At 36.5% G+C, this 24,813-nt stretch overlaps 2 protein-coding genes across 4 annotated transcripts in view; one reads left to right on the top strand and one right to left on the bottom strand.

The window, feature by feature from the left end:
- LOC117207515 (zwei Ig domain protein zig-8) overlaps positions 1–24,813 on the top strand; it is a 316,183-nt gene that overhangs the window by 284,305 nt on the left and 7,065 nt on the right. The window lies entirely within an intron of this gene.
- Positions 23–24,621, bottom strand: LOC117207497. 3 transcript variants are annotated; one of them, XM_033447798.1, is made up of 2 exons: positions 24,118–24,601; positions 23–1,056 (listed from the first exon to the last, which is right to left on the bottom strand). In XM_033447798.1, the coding sequence occupies exons 1-2, from the start codon at positions 24,239–24,241 to the stop codon at positions 872–874; spliced, it is 309 nt and encodes a 102-aa protein (XP_033303689.1). In that variant the 5' UTR covers positions 24,242–24,601; the 3' UTR covers positions 23–871. The 3 variants fall into 3 exon arrangements, 1 of the variants encoding a protein (XP_033303689.1); XR_004487526.1 differs by lacking the exon at positions 23–1,056 and adding an exon at positions 21,215–21,502 and having other exon boundaries at positions 24,118–24,621; XR_004487525.1 differs by lacking the exon at positions 23–1,056 and adding an exon at positions 23,065–23,874 and having other exon boundaries at positions 24,118–24,603.

Genomic DNA, 24,813 nt, shown 5'->3' with positions numbered 1-24,813 from the left:
CGATTGCAGTTTCTTTTGCTCGTTTTTTTGGTGTTCGAACTGCAGTGTTCTGTGAAACTTTCATGAAGGTTGATTAGAAAGGTATTTTGTGTCGTCGAAGCTTTTCATTGACGTTTATTAATAAAATTCCTATAAAAAACGAGACGATTGTCAGATATTTTTGCTTCGTACTTTACCATACTTGGTAAAAAAAAAAGTGTTCAATCGGAAAAGTTTTTCCGGGCAAGTAGTTGATAATCGTTTGATCTAAAAATATAATGCATCGCAATGGAAAATCTGTGCAATGTGTTCACCCGACACAAGCGGTGTTTACAAAGCAGATTTTTATGAACGATAGTGTTTTTATTAATTTAGTCCAGTGAAATTATTTTCCTTTGAATCCAGTAGTCCTTGCAAGATAGTTACACCATAAGCGCTTTATGGTCGTCACAGTAAATGAAGCTTGCCAAATTTTTCTGTAAAGGAAATCATACTCGTTTAGAAATCATAAAGCCACAGAAAGAAGAAAATATCGAGGCAATCACAGTTATGGAGTCGTTTCAAAGTTCTTATCAAGTCATCCTGACGAAGCTATTAGAAAGCGAAGATGAACACAAAATTTAAGATCGCGCAAGTTTATCATCAATTGAGCAGCCAATCGAGCCGAAGGAAAATTATCGAGGCAGCAGCTTCACGAGCTAGCTACCTGATGAGTGAGTGGAAAACGAGGGCGGAGGTGAGGACGTGAACCGTCTGAAGGGTAACGAGATTAGCAGCGATCGCGAAGGCTGCAACCTTGCAAGTCACTCAGATATCTGGTTGGTAACCTTTAACCCCTCGGATGGGCCGCATATTGGCATAGCGTTCCCTGCTATCAGCTACAACCACTTCCTTATGCCTTACCGCCCTCCTCTTCGCTCTTGCAAGCCACTTCCGGCGACGTTAGAGCTGATTCCGTCAGCATCCCCCTACTTACTTCACACATGGGAATGAACGTGATTAAAGCTGTCGAGGATGATCTTGAACTTGATTTGGTCTTTGTCGCGTGAATTAGTATCACGAGCTCTATGAAAATTTCTGTAACTAAAGAAACCTATAATCTCGAGTTTTATATCTGTGGAAAGATTTCAAGTTGTACGAGCTATTTCCACTTTCATATTAATAATACTAACTGAATGATATTTATCAAACAATATTGATCGAAGATTTTATTCCAAGTTCCTAGGTTATTGAGATGTAATAGATTTTTTAAATTACTAGCTTTCACTTCGTCCGCGTGGACTATTACTATTCTTTTTTACACAATTTTTAAGGAGAAAACAATTACGATTTACAGACAAAAACAATTTTTGGGCAGATGGATTTTTATGAATGAGATACCTGCATATTTTTATAACAACAGTTTTAGAAGTTACTCTTCGTAGTAAAAATGTTAAATTACGAAAAGGTTCGATTTCAGAACAAACATGACGTAAACAATAACCATCATTGCTTGTCCCTACGAAACATGGAAGCGCGTACATCCAGTGATGCCAGGCTATTTCGCAGCTTGCACAAAAGGGATCGAAATGAAACAGCCTATTTTTTTCCTGCGCTGTAAGCTGTAGATGTAACAGAAAAAACCCATCAAAATCCGTTCAGTAGTTTTTACGTGATGCGAGTATAAACAAACGAACAAACAGAGTGGCAAAAAATCCAAAAGTTAGTTTTTGCAATCCGTAGCTTATGGTCTGTATCTCAATGACTGTCTTATTTTCTTCTTTTTCTGTTCAATGTATAGACACAATTCTTTCACTCTATTACATGTATAAATAAATAAATTTAGCACAATCAATCTTCTTTTATTTTTAGAAAATATATTTCTAAATAGTTCTGAATTTCATGACTTATTTTCGATTTCTCGAACAAATTTGTTGAAATATTATTCGAGAGTAGTCTGAGAAACGACTTTTTTTTCAAGAATAATCTCGAAAAAGGATTTTGGTAATCATCTGTTATTTCCAAAAATTCAAAATCGTATGGAAAGTCGTCATTTCTATACAATTGAAGTCTATGATTGACTGTACGTTGTACAGGATAAAGAGCGGGTTATTTCAAGAAATAGAGGAGATATGTCCAAGATTATATTGTTACTTATCATGCAGTTTCATGCACATTTCTACAAATCAAAACGATCGTTAAAAAAGGAATACTTATTTAACAATAACCTTATTTATTACTTTTCACTAAAAAATCGTTTTAAAAAGGTACTTTTAGAAATATAATTTTATTTACTACTTTTCGGATAAATCGACGAAAAAATTAAAAAAAAAAAAAGAACAAACATCGTATCATAGAAACAAGGACTAAACGCTTGTTCTACCAAACCAAAATGAAGATTTTGTTTGTCTACCTTTTCGATCCTGTCTATCAAAGGTAGTAGCAAGAAGCAGGAACAAATGGAATAATAAATGTAAATATATTCAGCGGATATTATGCGCGATTCAGGTGCGTTTGTAAAGAATGCACACTGACGTGGATACGATTTTCCAGCGCGTATTTCTATGGTAATCGAACACAGCACAGTCGAAGGTATTTCTCGAAAGCCTCGAAAATACTTGGTAATTCGATACGTTGCGTATGTATGGAACTTGCGAGTATCCAGTGTCTACTACGATGCATTCCGATGCCTGAAACATGCTGAAGCTCTTGCATTTATGGAAACTAGCAACATAACTTTAGATAGTACCTCAGAATTGAAACTGTGCTGTCCGTTACGCAGAAAAGAAGAACCAATGGTGTTAATGGAAAGATAATGAAAATTATTGGAACAAACGATAAGCAGGACGAGAATTTTGACTATTTTGAGTAGAGTTTAAAGTTGAAAGTATCGCTGTTCTAGAATTTTTGACACGGTACTGTAAAATGCTGAAACTCTAGAAGATTATTTTACGTGTCACTTTGATTTTTATACGTTATTTTTGTTTCTGCAGATTTTGTTGATTATTACCTTAACCGAATTGTAATGTTTGAACGTTGTGTAACAAATATAAAAATCTTGTTCCAAGTTTACAAACTCGTAGCTATCTACATTATGTTACTCTGTGCCGCCAATAGTCTACTCATTAAAGGTACAACTTGTTACTATTTGTTAGTATTTTCTGAACTTGTTAGTATTTTCTGAAAAGCTTTTAATAACTAAACGAACTTTTGTTCCCCGTCTGGTTTTCTGTATTATAATTTATTTTATATTATATTACATTTAATACAGTTTGCAACATGTTAATACGTGATTAAACTATAACTAATTATGGAAATGAAATATGACGTGGGGGTAGAATTTAGAAGCTGGAAAATCAGTAATGGAAAATTAACATATTAAATTTCATTTAATTAATATTAGAACAACAGACAGCAATGTTACTGGAAATTTGTATAAAGGGCACTGACCCTTTTATCAACGAATGGAAATGAAAAAAATAAAATTTGAACTCAAAAACGGAAAGTTTCATTTTTCTAGTGTGTTGGAAATTTTGATATCGAGTTGTTCTAACAGAGGAAGTTCGGCAGCTTGAAAATACAAAAATATTCGTAACTTCGTACAAGTGTAGTTTATGCGACGCTAATAGCGGAACAATTCCTTTTTCCAGCTGAAAAGCGGTCGTAAGAGCGAAAATACCACCGCAAAGAAATCTTAACTTTTCATATCGCATCACGTTGATATTAGTATCACACGAACTACATTTATGCAAAATTCCAAATTTTTCCAAATTTTCCAGTTTACCAAACTTCCCTCTTAAGTAACTAAATGCTAAATGCTTAATCTTTTAGATTCAATTGATTGATAAATGATCTGCCTCAATTATTATTCTGCTTGCAATAAAAAGAAAAATTATTCTACATTTTAATTTAGTAATTTAATAATCTGTAATTGAATCTTTTACAAGAAGTGTCTATTCCCTCTCCTTCCAATCTATATTTTTCGTAATGAAATCTTGAATTTTATTGCGCTGTTCCACATGACATTATCAGAAAATTTCAGTAACCCGCCCTTCTCGCATAAATCCAGGCCGATTCGTTCGAAGAATACTAAAATAGCGGCAGTACTCGAAAGTTTCTCGCTGTACGTTTGACATTACAACCAGCTGGACGGTGTGTAAAACAAGATGCATGGAAGGTATTTTATTGCGTGGCAGTAAAATGCAACAGATTACTGTCACGAAGTGACCTATCGAACACGACACACGTTCAACGCTGACATAACGATTCCGTATCCATCAACGTTCTCAACCTACACCAGTACTCTGATTCGAATGCCAACTATGTTCCTCATCTGTCGAAGTCTTGAAATATCGAACATTTCACAAAAATATAATATTGAACGTAACATAATATAATATACATAAACATTATCAGAATGGATCGGACACTATCGAAATAGACTTTCATTCAAGCGATTATTCAAACGAATTCTTTATTTTATTTCTTATTTGCTTTGTTACTTTATCTTAAATAAGATGTATCATCGAACACTCTTCTATTATTTTTGTGATTGATCCCATAGATTGAAATAGAGCCCCGTGGGAAATCGACAAAATATCCATCGAAATGAAACGAAAATGAAATAAATAACTTGAAATCTAAACTAAAGGAAAATGAAATAAATAACTTGAAATCTGAACTAAACGAAAGTGAAATTAATGTGCACATTATTGGCGTGAACAAATCGATTTTTATGGTAGAGCCATAAAATACAGAGAAGTCATCCGCGTAAACCTGAAATAAATTACAAATAAATTTCAGGTAAACGTATCAAATGTATTATATGATTTTTTTGCTTAAATAATATTAATTGTTAATAAAAGCAGAAATGAAATTAATTTGCTGGGAACTGAAAGTAAAAATAATTAATGGAATAACAATTGGCGATAATATTCCGGTTATGTTCCTGTAATAACTTTCCAGAAAATTGAGTAAAATATCGATCTTTTTGGAATAACAATGTCACATCGAAAACATTCAATAAAAGCATTCCATTATCTTTTTTATTTCGAACGTTAAACGAAAAATCAATCAGTGAGATAATTGCCATTATTTTATTTTACATTGCTTCTTGCTAATAATGGTTTAATTATCGTGCAAAATGCCATTGCTAATGTAATTCAGTAGTACAACTCAGTAGTAATGCAGCCAACTGATACTATTATACAATCGGGGCAGTGCAACCGACTAACGTGATTTGAAATTGAGAACCAATAATGTGATTTAACGCTGAACCTTAATAGCGCAACTTGTAGCATCAGCGAATAGTAAAATTGGATGCTAAGCAAATACTTCAATTGTATGTTAGAGAAAGAGAGAAAGAAGAAAAGAATTATAATATAATTGAAAATTAACATTTTTAATGACACACACATATCATTTTTCTACAGAGACTAGTACCTTGATACTGTTAAGTTACGGTATCGACATCTTTATGTAATCAATTAATCACTCCGTAACCAACCAATCATCCCCATACAAATAGAGAAATACAATTCGGTTAAAAGGGGATGAAAGAAGGCAGCAAAGTTGAATCCCGCTATTTGTAAAATTCAGTATCCAACGTGAACTAAATAAGGAAAGAATAACGGAAACTAATATCCCAGCCATCTTAGTCGAAAGAAACAATAGAAACGAAGAAAAAAAGGAAGATTCTGATATTCGATCAGGCGATTCCGTCGAGACACGCGGAAAGCACGGAGAACGCTTTCGTAATTCGAAGGCTAGTCCGGGAAACTTCTTCCCTGGCTGATTTTCCACGGCGAGGAAACGGCGAATTCCCACGGGATCGCGGTTGGGTATCGAAATCAAATCAGGACCAAGTAGACAAGCGGCAAGCCGGGCACGTAGCTACAGGAAAGTAACGTAAACGCGTAGCGCTCGCACTTCCGCAAAGTCTGCATGGAAGGCCCTTGCATCAGCTGGAATCTCGATCGTATTAGGCCGAAAGACTCATGAATCCGACTTCTTTTCATCAGCCGACAATATCAGCTTCTTTCCACAGACTTACTAGAAATTTCCTTTCTTCACAAGAAGATTCTAACGACACTGTATAAATACGTATTCCTACTTTTGGCTTATTGGCCCGTTTCTTCTTCTATTCTTCTTCTCCTATTCTTTGTCGATTATGTAGTCGAATAACGTAACTCTGTTTAGCTTGTGGTATGTCGGATGGATTATATGCCTTTCATTGAATCGGATACGATTGTTTGTTAGTTGGATTAATAAGTGGAACGAAGGTTTCATTGTTTAGCCAAGGAATTGGTGCAACTATATAAAAAACTACATAAAAAGCTACATAAAGAACTACATAAAAAACTGCATAAAACTACATAAGAAAGTGTTGATAAAAAAGTTTTGTAATTTTCAAGATTTTTAAATCGGCCGTTTCATGTGCGACACTAGCCTAAGATTTAATAATTTAAAATGTTATACGTGCAATTACGACCGAATCTAACGTAACTGGGAAGATAAAGATTGAAAGTGACAGGGGCAGAAAGAGGCAAACCGCTAAGTAGGTGGAAAGAACAATACGTGATAGGGAAAGCGGTTACAGAGTAGGAGAAAATTGCAAGTTACAAAGCTACCCGTAGAAGATTAGACGTATGTAGTGCCACGACGGAAGGCTCCTCTTTCTGTTGTGTTCTTACCACTTTACTTTTAAAAGTTCTTTGGTAGTTGAGAGACGGAGGCGAGTTAGGGGTAACTATGTACGTTGCTGCGATAATGAACGATCGATTCTTTGCGAAGGAACACGTATGTTCGTTTATAGAGAACGAAGCTTTTCAGGTAATTGAGAATTTCATTTAACGAAGAACGTTGGAAAAAGAAGTTGAAGCACGTTAACTGGAGAAGTAAACGGGGGTTAAAAGTATTATATAACAGCGATAAATTAGAAAATTTCATACTGTTATGATATATTATTACACGTATTGTAATATGAAAGTTTCTATTTTTAAATCCTTTGCTTTAATAAAATTGCAACCTGAATAGTTGCGTTAAAGAGAGAGGAAGAAATGATTTTCAAAAGTAGAAACTCTAGCCTGTGTGCCATTATGCTGCGATATTCGTCCATCTCTGCTGCATATGCGTTGTCTAAAGAATTCGATTGAACAATATAAATCTAAATTTAACGATATAAATGATACATATATCGTAATTTACGTTATATCGTAATATAAAAATCGAATGAAGGAATGAAACCGAACGAATCTAATCCTCACATAGGTTCAAACGGCCTCAGAATCAAACGCGAATCGAATCATCATGTTCGAATTCCAGAAAATCGTGCTCCAAATTCCGGCCGTGTCAGTGTCCTTGCAGCGGAACGCATAATTAACCGAAGACGTGTTAATTGGACGCACGAGGCGCGAACCAGCAGAAAGAAAGAGACAATGAAATATCGTCGGAGCGTCGCGTCGATGCGAAATTAATTGACGAAAAGTGAAAAGAAAAGCCATCCAACACGTGTGCACACGCGCACGAACGGCCGTTAGCATTAATTAAAAGCTGGAACATTCTATTTCAATTTCAAATACCATGGATCGGTCGCCGAGCTCCATAGCTTGTCTGTGTGATCGTGATACGACAATACCGTTCCTTCAGTTACCTCGACCGATCATCCGTATTTGCATAATTCGCTGGCCAACTTAATTTCCGGCATCTCCGGAGACGTTGTCGGAAGTCTGCGCACGCTTCTTCGACGTCGACGAGTTGTCGTTCAACGGAAACGGTTTCACGCTGACGACCTTTAATATTTGCTGTACCATGATTTTATTGGATTTTATTAGGTAGAAGTAATGAAAATTTAATTAAACGCTAATTTGTTTGATAGTTCAATGGACATTTTAAAGCGTTTGTAAAAGTATTTTTTTCAAATTCAACAGAGATATCGCGTAATTCAACACGATGCAGTAACGCTTCTTCTTCTGAATCGAATAAAAATTGTTGAATAAATTGGAAATACTAATGCAAGAAAATTGAATCCTTCTTTTGAAGAATAGATCATGAGTTTTATGTAGGTCTATGCAATTTTGATACCTCACACAGGTTCATACGTTCCGTTGTTTGCGTTCAAAAAAGGAAATTACACACGTGCCAAGAAATTTCAAGCAGATTACAAGTGTTTCGAATTCGCATTATGCTTGTCAAAGTGCACCTTTCGATTTCACGATTGTCAAATCAACGTTTAACCAACCCTTACGTCCATAAATTACAATCCTCTTTACTCTCGCAAAACTCCATTTCTGCCGACAAGCCGATTTTGTATAAACCGTCGTCGTGTATTTATACCAGCACATTTATACCAGTGCACTTGGTACTTCCGTGGGTTAATTCGGTCATAAATATACGGCGACATCTTTACAGCGATAATCACGAATGTGGTCACGAATGTGTATATTGTGTATACAGGGTGTCTCAACAATCACGGTATAATCGGTAATAGGATGATTCTACGTGGAAAAGCAAGACAAAAATGTTGGATAGAATATAATATTTGCTGTGGTATTTGGAGCGAGAATACAGTTTCTTCAGCTGTATTCATAAAGATATGAATTTGTGTAAATAGTCCGGTTGTTAGATAGGTTTGAGTGAACGAAAAAGCGTCATAACGATAAATCATGCGTCAAAAAGTGGATTCCTACTATTTTGCAATTCATAGCTTCAATTGCATTTAGTATTCAGTAGCAGATTGCTCGAGTTTTTTTTGGCTAAAATTTATTTCCAGAGAAAATGTCGTACAATTGCTTTTTACGCCGTGTTTTAATTAATTGTTAATTTGCTTTGAAAAGGAACACGGAAGAAGACGAGGATCGGCCGTTTAATTTTATTTACGAGTTCTGTTAAATTTCCCTCTGGATTATTATTAGTCGAATGTGATTTAACTCTGATTTAACCTGCGATTTAACATTTTCAATGGCAAATTAAAAAGATAACCTTCTCGACTGGTGCATCGTTGAAAACCACGGATTACGAAATATAATTTTCTGGGTTATTTCGGAGTATGTAATTAAATTTTATACTTCCATTCTGGGAAGTTTAATATCATTGGACGTTAAAAATATGATTACTACGGTTTGGAATGTTCTGTCCAATCGCTTCGTTATTTTAATACGAAGCGATTTGCCTGGCATAAAATATACATGTTTAAAATATATTTTATAAATGTAAAACGTTCCGTGCTGCAACAACTGGAACAAGTTGACTTCTTATTCCGGATTACAGCAGAAAAAACAATTCAATTTATTAAAATATGAAAATATACGTGTTATGTGTTCAATTAATTGTTTCACCTACTAAATATTATAGTAAGTATACTATACTTTGGAATTTTATATATCTTTGCGTATTACGTGTATCCTATGCACTTTGACACCATTAAATATAACATAAATGCATCAAAATTTACGATTTATTCATCAGGTTTACTTTCAAGTAATCTAATATTTATAGACCAGAGTATTCTTGGTTTGTTTTTCTTCCATAACCCATCCTTCAAGAATATTTCGAAATTTTCCAAACTTTTTGCCGATGGCGTACGTTTGATGGACACCCTGTGTACTAGGAAAGTCAGGTTCGACGTGTTTCACCAGAAACGGGGATGATCCCTGACGATAGCGTATAGAGATCCATCACGCGTGTCGCGCGCAACATACAGGTAACCCACGAATTCTAATCCCGCGCCGTGGATACGCGTATTACCATTTTCAAATGAAACGAAAATTGCGCTGGAATAGCCCAACGCGTTCGGCCCGATTGAACCGCGGTTTCGATGAATCAAATCGCGATTACGCTCGCGCTTAAGTAGCAACATTGCTCTGCTGATTGCTGTAATGACCTATTAAACCACCTAAACAGAACTATTGGCACCAAAATGAAAGAAGGGTTGTTTGTGTCAGAGGTTGCAGCGTTGGGAAGAAATAGCGATAGTGATTGGTGCGTGCAATGAATTAGGTACTTTCATGCAATTGTTATTACTATTATGGTTTTAGTGCTATTACCATGGCGAACTTTAACTTTGTCAATGAATACAATGTTAGCTTTTCGAGCAGAAATTGCCTTTTGCGCTACCAACTACGATTTTCCACATTTTTTTGTTTGAATATATACTAGAACTTCGTTTGTTAAAAGGAAATTTTAATTAATGTTAGTGTTAGTAAATTTTGAATAATAAAAAATAATATCTAGGTAGCAAGGAAAATTGGTGAATTGTCGTTACACGCATACAGTTGAACCAATTGAAGAGTTGAAACAAATGGAGCTATGATACAATGAAGAGCACAGTGAGATTCTTGCTAAACGCCTGGATATACAGCGATTACAAAAAGTATTCCTACGTCGTTGTATTTATTGTAGCATTTATATACCAATTAAATAGCCCCATGGTAGTTAAAAAACTCCCAAGTGCATTACGTTTCGTATGATTTAAGATTTTCTTTTTGCCAGTGATTCTTTTTCACGAAGATTTTCCCCCATCAATTTCCTCGTAATTTGTTGCATCCGGCTCGCTTTTCCGTGCACACAGTCTATATCTCCAGGTATCGGGGCAAGTGATTCGCGCGAAACACGGCTGAAAAATAGGTCGAAGAGCAAACAGTCGAGGAACATCGTTAACGAAACACGGAGAGAAGAGCTAATTCAGTCGAAAGGATGGCTGTTCTCCAATGGAAAACTAATATCCGGCATTATCGAGCGCGTTATTTATTTTACTTTACCGTGGAAGCTGATTAGTTTTTCGATATTTATTTCAATTGTCGTCGATTAATCGCGAATAGACAAAGGTTTGCTCCTATTGTCTGACAGGATTTTTGTTTCGATTGGTATCGTTGCAACGAATCTCGTTCCACGTATATATGCAAATCAAACGTTTTCCTTGTACAATATTCACTTTCCTTTCCTTTTCTCTATTCTTTTGCTCCTCCATCTGTTAGACTAGAGATTCGTTGTTATTTGACATAGATAGCGACGATGTAGAGATCGAGTTCGTTATTTCTCCTGCCTGTTCCTTTGTTTCCGTATCACGGGCTGGATGTATTGCAGTTTTCTTAAATTATGTGAGTACCAGTTGGTGAAATTGAACGTGCTGATTGAATACGCTCGAGCGATTCTTTTGTGCTCTATGTTCCGCTTCACTCTTTTTTCGTTCCTTCGTTTCTCGAACGGAATTGAATGTAGTTTGTTCGATGAATCTTTTACCTCACTGATTGTGAGATCTTCTTCTCTTGTTCAAGTGCAAGGGGGAGAAACTCCGTTTTCTTTTCTCTTTTCTTTTCTGCTTTATGAAGTCTATTTGCTTGAAAGAAATAATGTTCCTAAATTCTTAAGTAGACATTTTTAATCCTATGAGAAGAATAGAAATTTTAAATAAGAAATAAAATGATTATATAAGAGTATCAAACGAGATTACGCTAAAAAAATAAAGAAATATTAGAACTAGAAAACCCATCTTTTAACAGTTCGAATAGTTTGCATTGAAAAATTAACTTTTAATTGCATTTAATTTAATTTAAAATCTAATTTTCTATAAAATACTGCTCCCTCCTCTACTAAAACGATTTTCATATGTCTAAAATTTGCTTGCTGGTACTCTGCGCATAAATGAGTTTAGTTTTCCCAATTCTCAGAGCTATTTAAGTTTCTAGTTTATTTTTCACGCTTTCTATCATTTATGGATTCGTCAACTCGATTTAGCCGTGAACTCCATTTGATTGAAAACTCGAAATCTAACTATCGTCGAAATAAAACTTCGAAACCTGCGCGGTCCCCAAAGCAGTGACGAACAAAATTTCAACCGAACAAATGTACCTATGCTATCTCTGGTCAGTTAACATTTTTCATTGCATCTACTGCTTTTACTTTTCGTTGCGTTTAAAATAATCAAATGTTTTTCGATATCCTTTCATCCAAAAAATTAGTACGCTCGTTTTATTTTCCATCGTTAAAAAGTTCTCTGTTAGCAGATCCCACTTTCACGTCAATTGCTCATCTATAAGTTGCAACCATAGAAGAATCGATAGCGTGCTACATCAGCGTTGTTAAAAAGTTGTTTCCAGCTTTACATAAAGATAGACGTTTCAGCGAAATTTATAATTTCATTGGAAAGAGTACGTTGGGATTTCGAATATAAAGGAAAACGACTGGATAATCAAAACCGGTTAAATTCGTTTCCATCGTCTCCTTCACCTTCGTCGTCGAATACTCGACGCGCCTATTCGTTTCGTGGACGTTTGCTTGTTCAGCCGCTGGTAGTTCCGCGATGAAACGGTTTTCATAAGGCATTGTTGATTCGAGCGAATCGCGTAGGCGCGAACGCGATGCACACGTTCGTCCAATATTTGCGAAAAGTGTGTCGACGCGACTGCCGTGTGCAAATACCAGCCAGAACGTGTTTGCCGCCTACGAAAGTGTTATAATATTTAATTCGTTGTTTTGAAGTTTGTATTCGTGTGTCCGGTTGATTTGTAACCGCTGGCGTTAAGAAAAAGAGTTGAATCTAAAGAGAAGATGGGTTTCTTTTAGAAAAACAAATTGGAAGAACTTCTCCGGAAAGAAGCGAATTCGTGTGTTTTAAAAAAACTTAATTTTATCAGATTAGCATACATAAGTACATATAATGTGGATTATAATTTTTAGAACCAGTCCATACATCTATTTATCAAATAAATATTTTTCTTATCTTTTTTCGATTGCTGGCTACCAATACAGTCTACAAGTATTATAAAAGAGTACTAGTGTTATCTCAAGAAAACCATCCGACTGTATGAAAATAACAAAAAAGACTGCAGCTTCTTTGCGATTCTTTAGAAAATGTGTTACGTGCAGGGAACAAGTTCCGAGGAGGAGAATGGGCAAAAGTTTCGGTTTTGCGTCATTTCGCGAAAGTTTCCTCGCAATGGGCACAAGCAATTGTAAACAATTCCACTGATTAAAAAAGCTAGAAATTTATCATTTTTCTAGAGATTGCTAGATACTGGAGGTAGAATATCTTTCTCACAACTTGTTCGTTCAAACATCTTTGTTCCTTCTTTTTTGCAATCTATGCATATCGCACAAAGAAACACGCAGAAAGTTTTGATTTAATCGTCTAAGAAATTATTTCATTGCCAATTATTAGAGACGCCATAATTCTTAGATATCCCGGGATATCTCGCGGATTACAATGATATCCGAAAAAGATTGGAATCACCCGTGATGAAGCCTTTTTGTACAATTTCCTGCTCTCCGAATTCATTAAAGCAAGGGGTTAAAGTCTGTGCCCTGGCCCAGTTACGAAGAATGCTCTCGCAAGAAACGTCAGCAACAAGCTAAATTAAAAATCTCACGCTTGCGAACAGCTCGCAATACGGTATTTCGACTATCCAACATCAAAGAACCTCCAGTCTACGTACGTCATACAATCCGAACCACGTGAAACCACAAATCAAAGACGGCGAAACCCTAGGCATGCGCGTTCTCTTCCGTTTGTTTAACGAAATTAACCTCTCAGCCGTGAAAAGTGCGACAAAAAATGCTCGTGCTGAATGGCAGCGGTGAAGACGGCTTCGCGCGAAACCCTGTGAACGTTCGTCACGGTCTAAACTTCAGACCTGAGGAAATTTAGACCAAAGCAGGTCTAGCTTCTAGCTCGAATGAAAAGGGAAAACCATCCGTGATAAGAGAAAAGCTGCCCTCAGCCTTGTACAGGCCACGCGCCTTGCCGATCTCGTGAGGATACCAAACGTCCTGCATAAAAAATGCAAGGGATACCAGCTTCCCTTTGATTGTCGCTGCGGCAGGACGATGCGATAGGCGAAGAATAAAAATGAAGACAATAACAGAGGGGCTTAAGAAATCTCGTCTCTCAAAGGAAATCATCTCGTCTAGTAGGATGAGGCTTCTTCCCCGCGAATCGTCGAGGTCGTGCCTGACCGCGTACTTGGTCTTCTTCCACCTTCCTTTTTTTTCTCCCTTCCTTCATCCTCTTCGTTCCGCCGGAGACATTAAAGTCTGGGGAATTAAGAGACTACTCTACTCGAAAAGCAGAGGCTGGTTTTAATGGAACGGCGTAAAGTGAACTGGATATGGTTTTGGAATTTTTTTACATAGGATTAAAGTGGATAAAGACGAAGAACACGCAGACGAAAGGGGTTAATTGTTGGCGGTCTTTATATTTTTATGAACACGGTTAAAGAAATGAAACTTAGATATCGTTTCATCTGGTAAAAGTTGTAACAAATATTCCACTTTGGATGGTTTACATTTTCCATAAATGCATAAAAATCCGTAGTTTAATTAATATAAATATTATATTCATTTTTAGCGATATTGGACATTGTTGAAAAGTGTTATAGGTTATAGATTAATTAACGAATTGAAAGGTTTGCAGCGAAGGATAAAAGAACGGATGACTTGAATTCCAACCAGTCAGAAAGTGAAAGACGAAGGGTAAAGTGTAGCACCGGTGGAGAGAATAAATTTATTTTTCCAATGGAGTATTTTTCTTGCATTAAAGTGATTAAGTTAAGTTCATTTTAAAAGCGGCTACGCGGTGTTTGCGCTCGATAGCGATGCATTTTGTCGGCGATTGAAATTGTTAACGTAGAAAAGGGGTTGATTTTAAATGATCGATTTGCGTTTAAAATGCAAAAGGTAATTTAATTTCGATGAAAATGTTTAACACGATAAATCGAGAGAAAGGGAGACAATTCTAACGTCGTGCTAAATTAAATGCACGAAACATAATAGTCCCTACTCTGAATTTAATTGAAGTTAAATTATATGGTAAACTGGAGAAGGAGCAAAAATCTCGAAGCGAGGTGAATGTTTTTCTAACTTTATTATTATGCTTTACTGTTTATAACATTATCATGCATTAATGCGTTAGTTTTATATAAATGATTATCTTTAATTATAAATCATTTTCTTTAAGACAATTCATAAAATATGAAAGAAATAAAATTACAATGCTGTTAATGTCACTCACTAAATCTTCCGATTTAATAAATAAAGTTTAATCAAGAAAGCACGAAATACATTGCAGACTATACGATTGACATTATGATTCTCGATACATTTACTCACGTACGTATATAAATACGTATATAAATTAATTAAAAATAAATTAAGACCTAATGGAGATTCATATACTGTTAAGACAAATTCGCTAAAAAGTGTCGGAACAGTTATGAATGGCAATAGACATGTCATCAATATGCAACAACTCTATTGTTTTTCTTGAATTAAAATGTATCGTATAACGTATCTACTATATATTAAATTTTCAATATAACAATTCCATTGTATGTGATTAACGCAGCGATTCGAATGATCCATTTGTTCCCTCTATTAATTTAAATAAGGAACCTTCCAGCGGCCCTTTCGCAGAGGTGCTCGGCTGGCCTAGTTTCCAATGGCAGACGAAACGTATCTCCCCAAAGGCGGTGTTGTATTGTATCAAAAGCATGTTCTGAACCATGGCCAGAAAGCGTGGGTTCGCAAACTGAAATGACTCGGCGAATTCGCGGATTTCAATTCGCCAGCGGCTCCTAAACTGTTGAATTTGGCGATAGGGAACTCGCCCGCTCTCTCACTCTAATAATTGCACACTGCTCGCAGAGTTTCGCGTTCTTACAAACCATTTAAATGTCGCTCCGTTGGAACTGGAAAACTTTCGACCGACATCTTCGGGAAAGGACGCCGTCACGACGTTTACTCCGAGACTTACCAAGGAACCCAGCACCTCTTAGCGCGCTTTCTCTCTCTCTCTCTCTCCCTCTCTCTTTCTTGAAGCTAACAGAAATTGTCGCGAGTTTTACGACTTAACACTTCTTACGGGCCTTAAGTGTCCGTTTGAGTCAATGTCGGAACATTGCGTCTATTTAAACAGCGGAAAAATCGGATCTGAATTCCGGAGTTGTCTCAAAGAAGGAGAACAGTTGAATATTGAGCACACACATAGTACAAAACTGAAATATTTTATACTTTAATGTGACTAATGGGAAAAATTAACAAGTCAAGTTCAAAGTTCGAAGAACCCAACAATAGTTCCAAATATCCGTGTTTCGTTCATCCACGTAGCTGAATGAAACAGTCAGCCAAAAGTTAACGGGTAAGGACACCGCGAAACGGTCATGCGGAATATCATTTTCCACTTACTATCCAGAACGAGCTAAAATTCTCATCAACTCTCATTAACAACTTCCCAGAAACAAGAAATTGCAAGACAGTAACGCAGATTACACTTCCGAATATCATTTACTGACCACAAACTGTCGTTAAATCGTAAACTAGGAACGAATTGTCCCGAATTCTCGACGAATAGAGGCAAAACTAGTCGTAAAGTGTCTTCGAAACGTCAGGTTTTTCGAGTGGCTACAGAGAAATTGTCAAAAGCACGTAAGGTACGAGATCTCTGACGAATGGAAGTTTGCGAGAAACGGTACGTCGTTCGTATCGAAAAGCTGCGTGTAATCTTGTGATACACGGTTGTAATTAACGCGGCTCGATCGACCGAAAAACAGCCGGATTATCCGGCTTGTTGCTTGCCGGTGGATCGACGAGAAATTTCCAGCGACGTTTCAGCAGCGATGCTGCTATCGCTTCCGATTGATTGATTTATGAAGATAAAATGGACTATGCCAGCGAGTGATATTGCAAGCTTGATCTAATTTCGCGAGAAGCGTTTCGTTTAAATCACCGAAACTTTCAGTTCGAAGCTAAAATTGCGGCATTTATTTTGCGGCATGTGTTTTGTCGATACTCTTTCAAATTAACACTTTGACTGCCACGTTGGTCATATGTGACCTACCACGGTTTCTCCTGTAACGCCACGGTGGTCATTGGTGACCGGAGCGCTTGAACTTCTTACAATTGTAAAAATTGTATGAAATTTGGCAGTTAGGGCATTTTGAATATAACCGTTAAATACATTGATCAATTAAACATTTTTATTAGAACATCAATAAAAAGAAATGAGAACAAATCTTGCATCTAACGGTGCACTGTGTTTGCATCCATATCTTTGAGGGGTAATCTACGAATATTATTATAAACACACCTTAGAAAGTAATCGTAAATGCTGCTTTATAATCATATAATTGAAGTTAGAAGTGTACACAAACCTTACTATTGTATATAGAATGAGCAAATACTGTTTACTAATACCTTCTACATGTTTCAACAATATATTCTGGATGTTTTGCTTACGACGAAATAACGAATGCGAATGATTTGTTGAAATAAACGAAGCCTTGCTATAATATGTTGCTATCAACTGTTACCAAGGCGCCACGATGGTCACCCGTGACCACCAATAAGATAAACGGTCCATTGGGGAAGAATGTTGCTTACATCATCAATTTATCATTATTTTGCCATTATATGCTTTGTATAATAAAAATACTCCCGTGGCATCTTGAGCGAAACGTGTGATTTCTGCGTGGCAGTCAAAGTGTTAATACAGCGTGGATGTTTCGGTAAATTCATATTTTCACGAATAAGGAATAGAACCTAAACAGAGACTTTCAAACCACCTTTGCCAAATTTAAATGCGCGTAGGAAAATCACACGAATATTTATCGGCACTTGTGGAAGTCATTTTAAAGATATTTTTCATCGCTGCTATTAGGAAATAAATGGAGCCCACATAACGAGATTTCTACTGAACTGGTAGCTTCAAAACCTCGTATCTTTGCAGATTCCTGAAAGCGGTACCAAAGCAAAACTTCGAATATACCGAATTGTCAACAAATCATAATTTCCTGATATTCATTCTTGAAGCATATTCAATACAAATGTTCCCCTTTACTTTGCAAGAGAAATCGCTCGCTCAGGGTTTCAACTACTTTCGCGAATCAGCAGCTTTTTGAAAAGTCACCCTGTCATACATCCGCGAAGGTGGTCCTTTTGGAATAGTCCTATTGAGTCGTAAGAGCAGCCGAACGTTCTTTGATCCGCCATTGATTTCGTAGCAGCCGGTCAAAGGCAAAGGTTTTCCACGAAAAGGAGTACGGCTTTTGGTTATCACGCGTCGTTGAATCCTGAAAAAGGGCTGCCGATTTCACCATTTCCACGTAACTTCGAACTGTCAACGAATCTGCACGAATTTCCAACGCAACTTCTTCGTTCCTTATTTTCTATTTTCCTTTTCTTAATTCTTTAAATATATGATTTAAATATTACGATTTAATATATGCGATCAAATTGATTACGATGTTTTAATCGCACCACGCAGACATTCGGTCTTTCTATAGCTTTTTAATATTCTTTCTCGTTGCACATAGAATACACAATATTTCCTCGTTTATCGTTCGACGTAATGTCGATTTTTTGAACGTTCGTATATGGCTTCAGTTACTATCTTCAATAACGAGTTTCTCTGTTTACAAATTCTCTTCGCACACGCATATGAATTTATAGTGTAGTCATCACGTATGTATGTGTGTGACTTAAAAAGCCATCAGAATTGAAAATGCTTTGTTTGTAGCGGCTCCACCGCTAGTTATCAGCTAATCTTCGACAGGAAGCTGCTTGATCTTGCTCGAATTAATTTAGTCGCGAAACGTGACGACTTTGATGCATCCGCGAAATAATGCAGCAGTCACGACTTCACAGGTCGAGGCTATCACACGCCACGAGTAATTAATGAAGACGAATCGACTTCTAGCTCTCTTCTTCGTTTCGAGGCGAAAAATTCGCCCTTCTACAAACTGTGTACGTTTCCTGATGAATTACACTTAATTAAGGTGACTAACGAGATCGCCGCTACTCATACGCCACTATCGTGTATCGTTCTTCGTAGGAATCTTTCATTTTTATCTCTTATTAACATTTGTAGATACTCGCCCCTTTCTTTTTCACTTTTACCGCATTATTTGTAACAATAAAAATCTTTACGTTTACGAATTGATTCTTTTATTTTGAAAAACATGACGTATAAAAAACAAGGGACGACGTAAGGAATTACTTCTGTACTTGCATCCATAAAATACATTCCTCGCAGCACGTACATATGTGTCTTTCGTACGACAGCTTTTACAAAGTAAAAGTTAAAATATTTATTAAAAATTAATGATTTTTCTACTGGTTATATTAAAAGATATAATAATATAGAAGAAAATTAATCGAAATAAAATAAAGGAAAGCAATGAAATTTACTGTACCAGATACAAATCAGACAACAACTATTAAACGTTCTTACATAGAGACACAAATATAGAAGGATATCGTAAGTCATAGACAATTTTCTTTCCCATAAGTGGCTCCCTTATCATTTGTTACTCCCTATATATCATTGCCTTCCGTTCTTTTAGTTTCACCCTATCTACGTACTTGCTGGTTATCTCTGTACTTCACTCTCCCTTCCTCTATGCCCTCGACTATTTTTCTCAGCCTCCGCCTCTTTATCTTTTGGCCTTTTTCCACTCGAAAACGCGAGTAGGGGAGTGGTCAGAGGGCAGAGAGATAATTATCTTCGGCGAATTACCGGTAATTGTATTTGTTAAAGGGGTATTTGAATTCATTTAATTCGGACCATTAACGAGAGAAAAATTAGAGAGCAGGCGAATAGAGAGAATTAGATTTCTTTGGCGGCTAGACAGAGACACGCCACATGCGATTTCTTAAATAAAGCGTTACCGGCTCAACGAATTAAAGGGTTTACCCGTTATTTCCCTGCGATTTTGAAAATATTCAATGCCTGTTTCCACCAAAAAACATTAAATGCATAGTTAAATCCATATACTCTTATTTTCCAATGAAGAATTTCTTTATCAGAATATCCTTTAACATCTACAGATTTGTTTCACGTTTTACCGATAAAATCGTGACGGTCATTTTTCATTACCGAATTACATTGCCAAAAAAGTTTCGAGATGTTTTGTGTAAAACATACTGTAGGATCTTTACTACAATTAATTTATTTACAATAAATGGATTAAACAGATGTTGGTTAAACAGGAAACGATGATTGTTTAACGTGAACTAATCACAATAACGTGTTATAATTAAAACAACTAGATAGTTGATTTGCAACTCTCGTCACCACGGATCCAACGCTCTCTCTCACGCAGACCACATTCTCTCGACAACACAATTCGCATTCCTTGACTTCTCGATTTACACTCTCTGACTTCTCAACTGATATTATTAATTTGTCTGTCCTTAGCATCCCTTTGTCTTTTGTCTTAGCCCTACCACGCACGTGTTCCGCAACCGCTCGTGGCCGGGATCACGCAGACCTTTTCCGCGAAACTATTCGATTGAAGGACCGACGATACATTATTGGGCCCGTCGGCACTTCGGCTTTCTCGCGACATTGTTTATAGTTCGCCCGATATCTCTTAGGCCTTTCGTCCACGATACTACAATATAATATCATGTGCTGTCAAAAGAAACAAAGAATCGGTCGACATCCGAGGCGGAAACCGATACGCAATCTCGATAAATCTGGTGCGATCCTTCGCTATCGAAAATTGCTTTTCTTACTCAATCCGTAGAAATGAGTTGCGGACTCATTTCGAACGGTAATTATCTCAAGCAAAGTGTATAAATTCATCTGTGTACCATGCTCTATGAATGCAGCGGACGCCGCGAAAGATAAATATTCAAATATTCATAACAGCCACGAAGTCAAAGAACGTTGTTACCAACTATTTCTACTACTCGACGAATGCTGTTCCTTCGAATTCTCATCCTTTCGTCGTTCAATGTAGAAGCTCTGGATACGAATTAACTGCTTTGGGGAAAAAATAGGAGCGGTAAAAACAGGTATAGCGATAAAGGGCGTGGAACGCTCATGAAAATGAGACGAACTAGAAGAGTATATGAGTGTCTTGCTAGGCAAAATATAGTAATGGAACTTTTGTTGCTGTTTCAAAAAATTATTCATCGAAATATTCGTGGCTAATCAAATGTAAATTGAACTTATTAGCTGTTATAATTCATTGGCTATTATAAAAAAAGTCGAGAATGTCATGAATGTGCGAGTCTTGCTACGTAAAATATACTAATGAAACTTTTGTTCCTAATTCTGAAAATTCTCCATCGAAATATTAGTAGACAATAAGATTGTAAATTGGATTTGTTGATTATTATACTTGGGAATTATCGCGCTACAAAAGTCTCCGAAATCTCTGCTAATTTCGCGAACCTTTGCAAGCATAGCTTTGATTTATTATTTAACGGCCATGGTTCGTGATTTATCACTTACTATGGTGTTGGTCGGCTCTCTTTTTTCCTGTCTCCCATGGCGCGCCGAAATAAAATTGCCATGTATTTTCGGCGCAGTGCCAAGGCTTGCTTTCGCTACTAATTTCAGCCCGTCATACACCTTACTTGTTGTTGCACATCACGCGCAATACGATTTACGTGACGTGGCCGGCCTCGTGACGAGCTTTCCCAGTGTTTCGTAACAAGCTGCATCCCTTTACCTGGTAATTTCCAGCGAAAATATCGCGCTACTGACTCACGGCTAATACGTTCTAAATAGAGCTTTGATGATTTTGGTTCTTCGAACAATCTGCTTCTGGAAAGAAACGATCGAGATAACGTTAGGAACGAAGATTGTTAAACAAGAACATAATGAGTGCATTTTTGACGAATTTCTTAATTTGATGTTATTTAGCGATTAAAGAAATATGATCCTACGTAATGTAGTTAATTAAGAAGAACAAAATTTTAAGAACAGAAAATTTTGATAACAAGAGAATGACTTCGATTATATCACGAAATTATGTAGGACCACGGTATATGATATTTCAGAAGTGCAAATGTATACAATCGTAGAAAAAAATATAAATCTTAGTTCTCTAAAAGAAAAAGATAAAGTTTATTAAAAGTTCTCAGGAAATGATGCAAGGGAAGAAACTAGTCGACATTATTGATTTAGCTTTAATCAACGTTTTATTTTATTTCCACACGCGACTTGCTCGTTAAATTATTCTGCAATTAGCAGAGCTACTAATTAGTATAATTACAGCAACAAATAACGTAAAGTACTGAGTTTTACGTTTCGCTATAAACTTGGAATAATTGATATAAGTCATTCAAAATTTCGTAAGCATCATGTCAAGTTCGTGAAGAAAGATTCGATGGAAGCTTAAGAATTAATTCGTTTGCCTTGTTATTTGAGTTTTGGTTTTTTGAAAATTGAAGGTTAATCGTGTAACTGGATGAGATTGACGAGTTTGTCTTCTGAAAGGTTCAATTGCGAGAGTAATTCCAACGCTATTGTTCAAATCGACTCCCAAAATCTCAGAATCCTGTCCCAAATACGAATCCCTCTTTTCAAGTCTACATTCAAGACTATATATCATCTGTCGACGATGATTTTTTCTAACCCAGTGAAATCAATCTTCCACGAGCTATTTCATTATCACGACGCGTAACTTGAATGTCATGTCATCTCGTCAGCAACGTAAATTCCCTTTCTCAATGGGACTTAAGACACGGAACGTTAATCGGGCTAGCCGTCAATTGCGTAGGGCGACGGGAGCCCTTTAAACCGTCACGACAGAACAGGAATTAGAGCATCGATTAGACGGTCAATTATGGAATTGCGTCGGGCAGACATCATACGAGTAATTCGACGCTTCCAGCCGGAATACTCGTGCCGGGAATGTGGATCGTTACGGGACCGGGCACCGTTCGAAATATAATTAGTTAACGTCGTGTAATTAAAAGCATTCGGTACGAGACTCACGTAGTTTCGACGCGATTTCACCGGCCTGTCGAAATGATTAAATATTCTATTATCAATGATGGAGGCACCGGTTAGAGGGGCTTTTGGCGTCCATTAGAACAGGCGACCGAATATAATCGGACGCGCTGCTACCAATTGACAAATCCTTGCCGCGCGTTTTAACTCTCTGTGAAATCTATTTTTCTCTGATTCTCCTATAGAATCGCACGTGCTTCACGGTCGAGATTTTATTAGCAGATCTGTGAAATATATCTTGATGGTGATGTTCGAGCCACGTATTGTAGTCGAATTACAAATATAAAAAGAAGGTAATATTATTTCACACGAAAAGAAACATACAAATGAAACTCTGAATCGAAAGAAGTTTCATTTACTAACGTAAACTGTAAACTGAAATCAACGTTTAATTCATTATTTCAGTCAACGCGATCGATAATTCCATGTCAACGGTTATTACGTTCATTTATACAAGTGAAATCTACAGTCTAAATATTAGTAAAGCATCGTGCAACCTATAAACGACAACTAACGCGCGTGACGTACGTGTAACACGACATAATGACTGAAATATAGTTGATTTGTCATTTTATTTCGCGTAATATATCGATTTTATGCTTGCTAATTACAATGCTAAATATATACCATTTACGCATTGAAATTTTACTTTTAGATACTTGTTCAAGTAACTTTTGTAGATAAACCTATTGAGAAACTCGGTCAAGAATATATCACGAACAAATTTTACTTTGAATTTTAACCGGAAATCTCTTTCGACTCGAATCAGATTGGCCGAGCGAATGCAGAATTTATTGAACTGAAGATTACCATAAGCGTTTCTGGAAGATGACGATCGAGGTAATAACGACGAAAAATGATAACAAGCTACTAAATCCTGATAATAATATACAGTGATCCTATATACAATGATCCTGAGATAATATTCTATATAGTGAAATAATATCTTATATAGGGAATAGCGGCAGGAAATTAAGTAATATTTCTTCATAATTGAAACAAGTGGCTCTTGTTCCTCCTGTTGCTGGTATCATCTGCGGTACAGTGAAGCCTGCTGCATGCAATTACTATCTAATTGCCTATACGAAATGGACATCTAATCTGGTATACATCATGGTACTCCTATAGCTGATAGCAGTAATTCTCTGGTTTATCCCGTCAACGAACGTCGTTCTAGCTTGCTGTAATTAGCGAGAAATTAATCAAGGATACGATTCTAGTGGAGAATGTGGTGCAGTTCCTCGCTTTGATATGCATATTTTATTTTTTTCTTTTTTTTTCATTTTTCTATGGTAATATGGCAACACTCGTCTGTAAGCAACACTTATGGTTTTTATTTAAGCAAAACTAGATATATGGAAAAGTTTGAGCCTTTTTTTTAAACTTTTCACGAACAATTATCTTTAATCGATACAATTTCTCACCTTTTTGCGCAATTGTTTGGTTGGTATCGATTTGTCTGAAACGCCAACTTTGTGATCGATTTGTGACCGCTTCACAAAACCACAGTGAGCACAATGAGCAACGACCACAACGCCTAAGCCGCATGTGGCTTGAATCACTATCTTTAACTTGGGCTGAGAAGTTCCGGTCGATGTATTTAGCTCTCTTTAGTCAGACAAAACTTTCGAAATATTACAGAAATACGAAGGTGTTTTGTGTGATTTCTTCGCGACGAAATCTGAAAGTTGACAGAAAATCGTACCAAGTGTTTCGAACATCAATTTGTAATGCATTGAAAGTGATGTAGTTGAAAATGTAAAATTGATAAAAGGGCTTGAAACTTTTGCATGCGTCTAATATTGGAGGGAATAAAAGATAGAACTTAAATAGAGATCAGTTTTAGCTACGAGGTATTATCATTGAGTACTTTACTCTGCATATTCTGTATATTTTTATCTTGTAAGAATTATTACCGTGAACGTGTCTGAATTATTACACAAACGTGGAGCTACCACATAAGTAAGTAACAAAGAAAGAGAAAAGTTACAATTTGAAAATAAAAGTTTCTTTTATATCGTTAAAGATAGTTCAAAACGGGACGAAAATATCTCAGAAATTAAGCCACCGTGGCTTTATATCCCTGTGAATTTTGTACTCGTTTTAAGTATCTCCACGCT

The sequence above is a fragment of the Bombus bifarius genome, unplaced genomic scaffold (genome assembly GCF_011952205.1).
Source record: "Bombus bifarius isolate JDL3187 unplaced genomic scaffold, Bbif_JDL3187 scf7180000008033, whole genome shotgun sequence".
NCBI lineage: Eukaryota > Metazoa > Arthropoda > Insecta > Hymenoptera > Apidae > Bombus > Bombus bifarius.
Note: the sequence above shows the minus strand (reverse complement) of the source record. Positions and strands in the feature narration are given on the sequence as shown.

What these genes read in the sequence shown, in the direction of transcription:
- LOC117207497 (XM_033447798.1), bottom strand. Translation starts at nt 24,241, where the DNA reads ATGCGGCTTAGGCGTTGTGGTCGTTGCTCATTGTGCTCACTGTGGTTT. An exon ending in CCAAACAATTGCGCAAAAAG is followed by an intron (nt 1,057 to 24,117) that starts GTGAGAAATTGT and finishes CTTTAGTTACAG; the next exon opens with AAATTTTCATAGAGCTCGTG.